Source organism: Oncorhynchus keta, chromosome 29, assembly GCF_023373465.1.
Source record: "Oncorhynchus keta strain PuntledgeMale-10-30-2019 chromosome 29, Oket_V2, whole genome shotgun sequence".
Lineage (NCBI taxonomy): Eukaryota > Metazoa > Chordata > Actinopteri > Salmoniformes > Salmonidae > Oncorhynchus > Oncorhynchus keta.
Window position 1 is genome coordinate 43208546 of NC_068449.1, and position 13598 is coordinate 43222143.

Here is a 13598-nt window from a genome sequence, read left to right on the forward strand (position 1 = left end):
TGCACCTCACATACAATATCCACTTAACAAACTGCTCATTAAGCCAGAGGGTTTTTACATGGTTTCTTAAGTGGCTACGTGGGATTAGAACTACGCAGAACGGTACAAGGAGAACTTGATTGTTTGGTTTAATAGGTATTGTATCTCACAAACTAGCCTGAACCAGTGCAAGAGAGACGTTTTTTGCTGATCATTTTCTCGACTAATGGTTAATTATAGGATTGGGGAGGGGAAACTAGATCTGTACCTAGGGGAAACTTCAGACAAAACACAAGCCATGCAACCTTTAGGTGGAACGGTAATAGTAGAGCCAGACTGAATAAATGAATTTGCTGTTGTTAATTTTCATGAGGCCGTTGGTATTTTGAGCAGAGCGGTTGCTTTTCAATCACACACAGGCCATCTGGCTTTGTTTTAAATGCTAGCTTTGTGGACAGTAGTCTGTGTCGCGGGTTGTTGCTCAGTTTTACGAGAGCAACAAGGCAAGTGCTTATTTAAGCTGGGATGTGGACCAAGATGAGCAATGGGTGGCCAGATGTCAGGGCCAGTATTCCTAAAGCGTGCTGAGCTAGGATCATGTCCAATCTAATCTCTCTTGGACAGATCTACGTAAACACAACTGGTACTGTAGAGTCTGTTGGGACTGAACGGGATGCGTAACGAGCAGCGGTTATTTGGAGAAAAAAAATCATGTTTTTGCAGGTGTTGGTCTTTTGAATTTCGGAATTGGGGGGGGGCTTTCGACCATAATTTACAAAGAGAGAAGGTGGAGCTCCTCGTTCTAGTATTTATTGATCCCTTCTCTTAACATGTATGGACCCAGAACTTAATCGAGCAGCTGACCATTTAAGCAATATTTCAGTTCAGTTAACCGATCAGGTTCCCTCTGTCCATATATTTGTATTCATTATGATCTAAAAGGCAAACCTGATACTAAATCAGCACTCCTACTGTGATGCTTTATCGATATGGGCTGAGCTGGAAGCAGAAGTAAAAGAGACACGAAATAGCCTAGTACTTATTATTACTGTATAACTGCTGTACATCTTGTATCAAAAGCGACAACTTGTTTACGATGCGATGGAGTTTATTTTAACATAGCAGTTACATAGCATCAGATAGACTCAGCATCCACGATGTCAAACTATCGTGAGTGCTCTTTCTCCCTTTCCCCCTCAATCTCGCCCCCCCCTCTCCCCTTGAGTGGAGTGACCATTTTTTTCTCATAAAAATGTTTTCCGGTGTTTGGAGTGGTCGGGATTTTTCCCCCCACGGCGACCGATAAAGAGAGCTAGAGATCAGGAGTCTCATAAATAGTCATGTGATTGCCGCTATCTCCAGTGTCCCTATGTCCAATATAGAGGTTGACCGATTAATCGGAATGGCCGATTTTAATTAGGGCCGATTTTCAAGTTTTCATAATAATCGGTAATCTGCATTTTGGGACACCGATCATGGCGGATTACATTGCACTCTGTGTGGAGACTGCGTGGCAGGCTGACTACCTGTTATGCGAATGCAGCAAGGAGCCAAGGTAAGGTGCTAGCTAGCATTAAACGTATCTTATAAAAAAAACATCAATCTTAACATAATCACTAGTTAACTACACATGGTTGATGATATTACTAATTTATCTAGCTTGTCCTGCGTTGCATATAATTGATGCGATGCCTGTTAATTTATCAATGAATCATAGCATACTTCGCCAAACGGGTGATTTAACAAGCGCATTCGCGAAAAAAGCACTTTCGTTGCACCAATGTGTACCTAACCATAAACATCAACGCCTTTCTTAAAATCAATACACAAGTACATATTTTAAAACATGCATATTTAGTTAAAATTGCCTGCTAACATGAATTTATTTTAACTAGGTAAATTGTCACTTCTCTTGCGTTCTGTGCAACAGAGTCAGGGTATATGCAGCAGTTTGGGCTACCTGGCTCGTTGCGAACTGTGTGAAGACTATTTATTCCTAACACAGACAGCCAACTTCACCAAACGGGGGATGATTTAACAAAAGCACATTTGCGAGAAAAAGCACAATCGTTACACGAATGTACCTAACCATAAACATCAATGCCTTTCTTAAAATCAATACACAGAAGTATATTTTATTAAACGAAATCCAGGTTAGCAGGCGATATTAAACTAGGGAAATTGTGCCACTTATCTTGCGTTCATTGCACGCAGAGTCAGGGTATATGCAACAGTTTGGGCTGCCTGGCTTGTTGCGAACTAATTTGCCAAAATTTTTACGTAATTATGACATAACATTGAAGGTTGTGCAGTGTAACAGGAATATTTAGACTTATGGATGCCACCTGTTAGATAAAATACGGAACGGTTCCATATTTCACTGAAAGAATAAACGTCTTGTTTTCAAAATGATAGTTTCCGGATTTGACCATATTAATGATCTAACGCTCGTATTTCTGTGTGTTATGTTATAATTAAGTATATGATTTGATAGAGCAGTCTGACTGAGCGGTGGTAGGCAGCTGCAGGCTTGTAAGCATTCATTCAAACAACACTTTTGGGCATTTGCCAGCAGCTCTTCGATGTGCTTCAAGCATTGAGCTGTTTATGTCTTCAAGCCTGTCAACTCCTGAGATTAGTTAGCGGGGTGCGTGCTAATAGCGTTTCAATCGGTGACGTCACTCGCTCTGAGACCTTGAAGTAGTTGTTCCCCTTGTACTGCAAGGGCCACAGCTTTTGTGGAGCGATGGGTAACGATGCTTCGAGGGTGGCTGTTGTCGATGTGTTCCTGGTTCGAGCCCAGGTAGGAGCGAGGAGAGGGACGGAAGCTATACTGTTACACTGGCAATACTGAAGTGCTTATAAGAACATCCAATAGTCAAAGGGATATGAAATACAAATGGTATAGAGAGAGTCTTATAATTACTATATTAACTATAACCTAAAACGTCTTACCTGGGAATATTGAAGACTCATGTTAAAAGGAACCACCAGCTTTCATATGTTCTCATGTTCTGAGCAAGGAACGTAAACATGAGCTTTTTTACATGGCACATACTGCATTTTTACTTTCTTCTCCAACACTTTGTTTTTGCATTATTTAAACCAAATTGAACATGTTTGATTATTTATTTGAGGCTAAATTGATTTATTATATTAAGTTAAACTAAGTGTTAATTCAGTATTTTTTAAAAGGGGGGAGAAGTATGCCTTTTGTCCTTGAAGTGTAGCACTCCAAAGTAGGTCCTGCCACGACGTAATACTGTAGCCAAATGGCCGCAGGTAAAAAGATGGACACATAGGATTTGTGGCAAGCGTGTCCTCTATAAAACTCTATTTGCAAAGATGTGCCCTCTATCCAACTCTAACAGCACTAGCAGTTCTTCTGTATTGAGGGAATGTTACACGCATCCTTGAATTTGACCTAGTAATTTGCGTCACTGTGTAGTGAGCCTCCTGGGCCGTTGTCCCAAGACAAGATGTCATGCATTGTACTGATATGGATTGAAAGTACCCTTGGATATCGTGACGCACTTAATGATGCAGTGGTAATGTTCCGATTTCAATGTCTGGGCTACAACATTACTGGCTTTGTCTGGTTAGAGCTGGAGTTACAAGGATGATTCACCATGAACGTTGTGGAACCACCACTGGCAGTAATGTATACACACACAATAGTGCCGATAGGTCAGTGAATAGAGTGTGTGTACAGCAGCACTGGCAAGCTAGTGAGTAGATGAGCTCTATCCAGTCTGCCGCTCTCCATCCTGCCTCTGTCAGCAGCGTTGTCTTGTACCTTCTCCATTGTGTCCACAGACAGACACACACACACACTCCGATCTCCCAGTCCACACAGTCCTATTGTGACAGTGGGTTAAATGCTTCATTACAGAACGCGACACACACACAAGCCACACTCTTCTTCTCGCCGCCCACACAGACAACAATTGTGACAGTAGGACTAGTGCTTCATCAGGCAGCCATAAACGCACTACCTCAGCCTCTCTAGCTCCCAGTCATTGTCAACACATTGTCACACACACACACACCAACCACTGCCTCTCAGCACGCTGTTCAATCGAGCATGCACTGCTGTACAAACAGGCTGCGTCCCAAATGGCACCCTATTCCCTCCTCAGTGCACTACTTTTGACCAGGGTCCACGAGGCTCTAGTCAAATGTAGTGCACTATATAGGGTGCCATGAGACTGCATTCTCCTGAATGCTTACAGGTTTTCCGAATAAGGCCTGTGTACGCGCACTGCGCATACAGTAGTTTTTGTAAACAACGATCCCTGCATCAATATTGCTAAAGCAGGATTGATTGAATCCAGCCCTCCACAAAAAGTGACTTTAAATACCCAGTCAAGTGTCCCTCTCGCTCCATGAGTGGTGTTCTCTTGTCTTACTACACAGCTAGTATTGGCTTCAGCTTGGCCAAACTAGGCTATAGGCCTAACTAAGACCAGTAAAGCTAGTTTATTTGCTGAGCTGCCTGGGCTGGCACCCTCACCCAGCTGGGTCAGACTGGTTTGGGCTGAGGAGAACCCTACCGGATTTAGTTTCAACTGGTTTTTAATGGCTTGTATAACTTTGAGGGCGCAATCATCATCGTGTGTGTGTGTGTGTGTGTGTGTGTGTGTGTGTGTGTGTGTGTGTGTGTGTGTGTGTGTGTGTGTGTGATGCTGGCTATTAGTAGATGTGCGTGCGTCTCAGTGGCGTGTACAGTGTGTAATTTCTGGATTTAGTCAGACGGCTATGATGAGTCCATCATGCTCCTCTGTGTGTGTGTGTTAAGTTTAATTTCTACAACCCTCCAGGTACAGAGGCCTTTTCTGTTTCCACTCTCCAGAATGCTCCCTCTACAACATCACAGTTGAATTAAAGCATTCTACTGTTTGAGAGAGAGGCTTCTTTCTCCTGCATGAGGAGTCTTATCTCGAGGTGTGTCACCACTCTTTCTAGGTCTGGCAGGAGAAGTGGTATATCGAGGTGATTGCTTATATCGTCGACATTTCTCTGGGCTTCAGGGCCCATAACTCTTAAAGCATCTAGTAGGAGTGCTGATCTAGGATCAGGTCCCCATGTCCGTGTAGTCTTATTCATTATGATTTAAAAGGCCAAACTAACTGATCCTAGATCAGCACTCTGAGACGATTAATCAATATCGGCCCAGCAGTGTACAAATGATATATCAAGGCGTGTTGATGCTCCCTCCTCTGGATATGCCCAGACATGTTTTAGTTTGAGATACTGACGTCTGTCATCCTTGATGCGTTAGCAGGTTTTGTATGTACCGTTATGCTATCTCGAAGCTACATTCCAGGAAACGACTGGGTGTGCTTCCTCTATCTGTCATATGTGAAGTCTTTGTAGATTTGGGAAATGGTGTCGTTGTCAAGTGTTTTAACTAAAAAAAATAAAACGAGTCTTAAAATAGGCCCATGAGCACTTCCCCTCAGTGGGTCAAGTCTATTCGGTGGTTTTTTGGAGGTCAGTTTTGAGTCCATGTTTGATTTTCTATCTAGAGTCCAACCCATGAGTGATTATTTACCCACAGAGCATGCTTGTTTTTAGTTGCTCAGTCGAGCCGACCATGGTGGCACCAACGACCGGAGTACAGCAGTTGACCTCTGTGTTCGAACCAACTCAACTTGAGGGTCTGCAGTACTGTTTGAGTGAGCGAGAGGAGAACAGCCCAACTCGCTATGAAATAAGATGCCCAACTCAAACTAATTCTGTGTGCGAAGGAATGTCGCTAAAGCACAATATACACACACTTCCTCAGTCTCTGTTCATGTAGTCTTTTTGTAAAGCTGAAAGACAAGTTACAACCTCGGTGTGTTTCCGTTTGTATATTTGTACTACTGAACGACAAATGTCCTGGACAAGGATAACGAGGCCTTGCCTGCATCCCAAATGGCACCATATTCCCAACATAGGGCTTTGGCCAAAAGCAGTGCGCTATGTGGGTAGTACACTATAAAGGGAATAAGGTGCCATTTTGGTTGCATCCCTTTTCTACAGGACAGCAGCAGTAGTTGGCTGTTTACGTTCTGTTTTTCCGCCCTGCTTTTCCCTCTCCGTCTTAGTCTCTCTTTCCCTCTCAATCTCTCAATAAACTACAGTAGCTGTGGTTGTTTTGCTGCCTTGCTAACCCTGTCCCCCCTGCCCCTGCCCTTCTCTCTCTGTCTGTGTCAACAGATATGTGCGGTGTGCTTGGAGGAGTTCAAACAGAAAGACGAGCTGGGGATTTGCCCGTGCAAACACGCCTTTCACAGGAAGTAAGTGCGCCAGAGGACTGGCTGATGCCCACACACTGTACACAGAGCCTGTGGCTGTCTTCCAGACTCAGCCCCAGTTGCACAATAACAGTAACTTCTGTTGAGGGGCAATGTGGACCGGACCCCTCCTCACACCAAGTCAAACATGTTATGATTCGGCTGCAAAAGTGATGGTCCCCTTACTACCATTTCTTCACCGTTATCTACAGTACCCACCCCTCCAAGTAGAGTCACACGATAACAGAGAGCGAGACTGAAGATATCTGTGAAAGTAGAGGGGGGGGGGGTGAATGCAATGAAGAGAGAGCGATTACAGGGAAAGGAAACGACCGACCGAGAGCAACCTGGGGCCAAATTACTCCCCCCCACCCCGGCATGACAATTTAAATTGGGCTGTTTACGTCGAGTCTTGGCCGAGTTTTTATCACATGTCAGGAGCAGGGGCGGGGCCCACTCAATCACAACACACTGACTTGCATGTCAACACACTGATTGTGTGTGGCCCTCTGGGACAGTGCAGAGAACTAGATGGTGCTAGAGAGCAGAAGATTTATGAACTACCCCCGCCTCCCTCTGTCCCCCCCATATGCAACCCTCTAGTAGTGGACCGTGAGAAGGAAGCACAGTGGCACAGTCCCTCTCCCCCTTCACTCCTATGTGTGAATCCCTTCCCACCCCTGTGGGACCAGAGTGTACCAAAATAGAACTGCCAGCCCCACTGTAAATAATTCAGTAGCGACGAACACGCCACACTGCCACTTCTGACTGAGTGATGGGCAAAAGCTCTCGTTTAGCGTCCCCAATGGCACTCTATTCCCTATTTAGTGCAGACGTTTTTTGCACCCTGTTCCCTATTTAGTGCACAGTATACCGTGCCATTTGGGACGCGCCCCTAGTCTAGGCCCCATCAACCTACTGTACTGTCTCACTCTCTGTTCAGTTAACAATGCATAGCACAGAGCATCCTTATTCAGTAGGGCTGAACATGTGGGGAACACACACATTGGAGAATGACTGAGCTATTTCTAGCTGCTATGCGGAACAGTCTGCCCTGTGGAATAAGCCCCCTGGTCTTCTAGTGCTAGCTCTTTGTGAGCAGTCAGCAATAGATCAGCTGGATGCAGCAGTCAGACCTGAACTGAGAGGGCTAGTGTTTAGTTAGACAACACTAGAAACACACGCATCTAGTCGATATTGGTGTCACCCACATTTGCAAGTGATGATTAAAGCCTAGGGGTTAAGGGAGTTGGCTTAGTAACTAAAAGGTTGCTGGTTTGACTCCCTGAGCCGACGAGGTGAAACATCTGACGATGTGCCCCTTGAGCAAGGCACTTAGCCATAATTGCTCCTGTAATTCGCTCTGGATAAGAGTGTCTGCTATATGACCCTAAAGATGAACCATCTTGTTTCTCACTCTCCTTCCCCATCCTCTCTCTCCCTGTCCTTACTTCCTCCCTCCTCCGCCCACCCCTGTCTCTCTCTGGCAGGTGCCTCATTAAGTGGCTGGAGGTGAGGAAGGTGTGCCCGCTGTGCAACATGCCTGTTCTGCAGCTCGCCCAACAGGCGGGCGTCACCATCGACGTCACCGTGCCCATACAGCAGCACCTGCCAGGCGTGGAAAATCTGGTGTAGCGCAAACCGCAGTGCTCACACACACACACACACACACACACACACACACACACACACACACACGACTACACACATGTACAGGTACACTTATGCCTCGATCACACCGACAGCATCATTGCATTTTTGGTACACCAGAAGTACATTAATTTCCAATGGAACGCTGTGTTTACCTGGCATACGTTCGATGCTGCATCAAATTGTATGCGTAGGCGGCTTGACAGAAATGGTAGCAGAAGGGGAATGCTGAAATTTGTTGCACACATATCCAGATGATGCTGTGCACCATTTTGCGCAATGACTCTGTAGGTGCGATCGAGGCGTTACATATGATTAAAAGACAGGACGGACAATGGAGGAACACAAGTGTTACGATGCGGACAGGGACTCACGGCGACGAAGAAGTGAGTCTGCTGCCTCTCCTCCTCTCATCTCTCTGCCTTGGTGGATTCACATAATGATTTTTTATATATATATAATTACGGTTATTTTTATTGACAATTACATTTCTTCTTGTGGACACAGCCGTGGTCACTATTCTGACCGTTTTCACAACCAAAGCACTTTTCTGGGGACACCAGCGCGTGACGAATAAGAGACATAAAAACCAACAACTACCACACGTTGATATGAAAATGGCTTCATCATTTCGTTTTCTTTTTAACGACTAAACTTTTTTTTTATTTTTCTACAAGCACTTTAAACATTTTACTCAAACTTAAATTGCTTGTGAGGAGGTTGTAGTAGCAACAAGGTTATTTTATTATTACGATTAACTTTTTTTGTGTGTACATACAGAGGAGCCACATGAGTTAATTTTATAGTTGAGTGAAGATTTCTTTTTTTGGGGGGGGCAATACTATCTTAAAGGGACAGTAAATGAATTGACTTTGGGATGCTCAAGGAACTGCAGAATTCTGTGGCCTGATCCTCCCTCTCTCTCACACATGCAAAAAAGGATATTGGAGGTGTGTTTATGAAGGGAGGGTCAACCCAACCTCAGTACTTAATGTGAATTAAGAGAGCAATGGGTTCGAATGTGGGGTTGTGACTAGGATGTGATTCACCAGTGCATCCGACTCTGTCTCCTCTTGCATATGAAGGTTGTACAGTTTCTTACTCACTGCACACCTCAGCGTCTGCGTTCCCAAATGGTACCCTATTCTCTAAAAAGTGCACTATTTGGGACACAGACTTTTTTTTACCACAAGGCTTTTCTGTGGCCACTTTCACGGTTTGCATCTGTCATTACAGAAAAAAACAGTTACTATTCTGTTTGTGAACTAATTGTTAAAACGCAACAATGCAGAGGTCGTATTTTCATTGAAATATTTTTCACTCCAAGGTTTTTATAAGGGTCGACTCGCATTAAAATAGTAGAATTACTCAGATACACACTCCCAACTGTGGAGGGGTCCTGGCCTCAGTCACTTCCTGTGGACGAGCGACCAGGGAAGTAAGAGTAACCCAACACCCCGAGCCCATGGCACACCTAGAGCGAACATCCAATCATATGCCTCTGTTCTTGTTATATAAGAACCCCCCAGCCCGCAGCGCTCCCAAAGCATTACTCATTCAGCTTGTGGCAACGGAGCGCTATGAAAACACATAGTTGGAAGACTCCTCTTTTGGTTTTCTATGTTTAAAAATACATCCCTCTCTTGCTGTCCTCTGGTTTGAGTTTGAATGAGGTTTAGCCTGATGTTAGTCTAAAACAACTATCCCAATCTACACACTAAATAGTGAACAAGAGTACTTCATATAATGACGAGATGAATTATATTCCATATGGTCTCCGACGTGATCATGTTTAGAATCATATATTCTATAGGCTAATCTTTATGAAACCTAGAACAAATACTGGTCCACTGAGGCAAGGGGTTCTTAAACTTTTCCAGTTTGAGCCCCAAATTAGAAATGGATCATCCTCCCCTGACCCAAATGGTCCTCCAACAACCCAAATGAAGAAGAAATAGGGTGTGATTATATTCTCACATGCCCAGAGCCCACTTTGGGTCCCGACCCATAGTTTAAGAAACCCTGCACTAAGGCATTGTTGCATTTTGACTGCTATACATTAAACGTATAAAACCAGACAAGTTTGCTCAGTTCATTGCATTTCCAACTTTTGACACAGAATGATGGTAGTGAACGCTACAGGGCTACACAGCACGGCCTTGGAACGTGAACGGCTTGGTGAAATGTATCAAGCTGTGACACTATGCAAACTAAGCAACAAACCCCGTCTCTTTGCGAGCCCTTACTGATGTCGTAACAGGAGCACCCGGGGATTCACTTCATTCTCAATTCAGTCAACGATTCAAAGCTGCTTCTGTGATTAGTAATTACTAAACGCTATTTAGCTTTAGCTTAGCATTGATCTAATTCGGCTATGAGGGATGTAGGCTAAGCATCTAGTTCAAATCCTGGCAGCACTCCGCATATCGGTCAACACACATACGTACGTTCCCAGTGATGTCATTGAGCTGGTATAGGCCCTGGTCAGCAGTCGTAGAGAATAGCAGTGTTTTAGCAGGCTCATTCTAGCGCTTTCCCCAATCGCTCTCTCCACACTGGTGTTTTGTTCACCGCTACACACACACACACACACACACACACACACGCACGCCAACCCCTCTACCCTTGTGCTTTGTTCCACCACCTTTTGTGGGATCACTGTAGTAAAAGTGCTGTGTGATAGTTTGGAACAGAGGGGGATAGTGTCCCATAGGTCAGGGGTCAGCTTGTGTCAAAGGTCACAGACTAGATCTAGGTGATGGGTCATAATAATGCCGTTCAATGCAACTTTATTTACAAGGCAGCCTGGTCTGTCCTAACAGGTTTGTTCTTCCCTCCTTAAGTGTTTGTAACTTTTAAGGAACCCGGCTTTTCCAGTGCTGAACCACCCAACGAAATTGACTGTGTCCATTGGCTTCACTTTCGAACAACAACCGAGAGGAACGTTAGCCTACTGTAGCTAGCTGGTGAAATGAATAGTAGAACATTTGTTGCCAATATCAGAAACAATGTCTCTCCCGCCCCACCCAATAATATCTATTGTATTTGAGGAGGATGACAATTTCAATTATGAAGTATATAACAACTCCTTTGTACGAAGAGACTTCAACTCGGATATCCATCTCAAAACTCCCACGTTTGACTGGTCCAAAGTTATCTTTTGACAACAAGCCCCACCACTTTCTTATTCCCTTAAGACTCCTATATTGTAAGCCAACAGGAAACACGGCCAGGCTTGAAGCTTCATCCTCTACTACGTGTGGTTGTCTCCAAGTTGACGGTTTAGAGGGAGATATGACATAGGACTTGGGAGACACCGATCATGTGAAAGCATGCGATGAAATGGCACCTGCAACCAATTTTACCATTGTAATTGTACATAGAGTAGTAGCAGTGTTGGTAGGAAGGCATACTGCATTGTGCACCGATAATTCTTCCATTGAAAACACTGCATCTGCGCACTTACAACTGCCATTTGCCCATCCGAGAATTGTAACAATGCCAGCCATTTTGTAATGTTTTCTTTCAAATGAGAGTTGAAGGTCAGAAGAGAAACCTTTTATCTATAATACCCCATCATTTCTTCCTGTGTAACTCCCTAATCCTTCCCCCATGCTTCTCGGGCCAGACAACATGGTTCCAGGTTCTGTCCGAGTCCTGGAAAGTAGCCACAGTCAAGTGCCAGAACAGCAGGCAGTTATTGGCCCTTGCGCAAGAGGAAGGAATAATGTGTATATTCATAGTGAATAATCACCTGTCGTCTACTAGTTATTACTGCACAAGGTACCAGGCCAAATCTATTTGAAAAACATTGGGAGTTTGGACGGTTGATGAATTTAGTGATGAGTCACCCTACTGTAATCTCCATGGACGTCAGCACTGTTCCAGAGAACGCCAGGCCATTGGGCTGTAATATTAAAGGACTATGATGTACTTGCTTCAATATCATGAATTACTGAGACGAGAGCGAGGCTCTTTGTCACCACAGCAACCAAGTTACGTAATAACGGGCCCCTTATCGTGTGTCCTTTCTATAAGGTGCTTTTATCTCAGAAAGTATACCCAGAGACAGAAGAGGAAGTGGGACATCCTGCTCCCTCATTTCTTTTTTCTGTTTCAATGGAAGCCAAATGAACTAAGTAGACCAGACCAAGCTGCTATCGCATTGGTGTCTTCAGTAGAGCCATCCCCTTAAGTAGACATTCTATTCAATGGTAAACGGCCTGAGTCAACCATCTTTTGTATACCTAGCTGTTGGCAGCCATTTTGTGGGCCAGGCCTCAAGGTCAAAGCTGTGTAATTGGCCACTTGGGCCTCTAACACGTCACTGCCTCACTGAAAACTCTCAATGTTGTGTATGGTGTGCATTTATTCAGTGTATAGTTCTTGTAGTGCACCCCCCCCCCCTCTCCCTTTAAGTACATCCCCTGTCTCGCCCCTACCCCACATTATCCCAACCTCCCACTATGTCCAATAGCCACCACCACCTTCTCTCAATGGGTCAACCTACCCCACCATCTTACCCCAACCTCCCACTTTATCCACCAGCCCACACGTTCTTCCCTTGATGGGTGAACCCTACCCCATCCTCATTGGGGGATCTACCCATCCTACCCTGTGATATAACATTGTTTTTAAAATTAAGAATTCTGCAGCAGAATATTTTTGAAGAAATTTGCTGTACAGTATTTGTAAGCTCTATTTTTGTATATTTAATTGCCATTTTGGAAAGACAAAGTAATGAATGCATTTCTTTTGCTAATTCTGTTTTATTCATAATGTTTTTTTTTTGCATGTGACTGACTTGAACTGTAAATAAAATTACCACGTTTTGGAAATAATGACTGCTTATGCTTTTAGTAAAGTTCCTTTACGTGGTTGTAGCAGCATCCTTAAAGGGGCAATACGCGATTCAAACAGCAGTGGCTCACCGCCTCATTGTTTGTAAAAGGATGGGGCTGGTGAAATGGAACCACACCAGTCCCAGATTGTGCCTTTAACATTGTACTGCAACGGAAGGTAATTGTTTACCAAGTCAAATAGTTAGCCAGATCTCGTGATCCTGAAGATGTGATAATACTCCTGAGGGGCATACTACTCAAAATATAAACCATTTCTAAAGTAGGGGTGTGGATCAGAACACCAGTCAGTAGCTGGTGTGACCGCCATTTGCCTTATGCAGCGTGACATCTCCTTCGGCATAGAGTTGTGGCCTGTGGAATGCTGTCCAAAGTTGCTGGATATTGTCGGGAACTGGAACACGCTGTCGTACACATCGATCCAGAGCATCCCAAACATGCTCAATAGTGACATATCTGGTGAGTATGCAGGCCATGGAAGACTAGAGACATTTTCAGATTCCGGGAATTGTGTACACCGTGTGACATGGGGGCCCGTACATTATCACGCTGAAACATGAGGTGATGGCGGCAGATAAATGGCACGACAACGGGCCTCAGGATCTCGTCACGGTTTTTCTCTGCATTCAAATTGCCATCAATAAAATGCAATTGTGTTTTTTGTCCGTAGATATGGTGTGTGAGAGGCTTTTAGAAGTGCCGTCTTTATTTTAGTATCGCCATGCCATCCTTGTACCTTTCCCCCCTAATCTTATTTAAATAATTGTATTAAGTCATACACAAGTTTTACTGTGCATCAGTGGAGTTAATCTCAAGAACATGGCAGCGC

At 44.3% G+C, this 13598-nt stretch overlaps 1 protein-coding gene across 1 annotated transcript in view; it reads left to right on the forward strand.

The window, feature by feature from the left end:
• LOC118362921 (RING finger protein 24-like) overlaps positions 1-12751 on the forward strand; it is a 55606-nt gene extending 42855 nt beyond the window's left edge. Inside the window, exons 5-6 of the mRNA XM_035743651.2 lie at positions 6184-6263; positions 7751-12751. Of these exons, the coding sequence (XP_035599544.1) occupies positions 6184-6263; positions 7751-7895 (225 nt within the window). The 3' untranslated portion in view covers positions 7896-12751. The remainder of the gene's footprint in view (positions 1-6183; positions 6264-7750) is intronic.
• Positions 12752-13598: the final 847 nt, after the last annotated feature.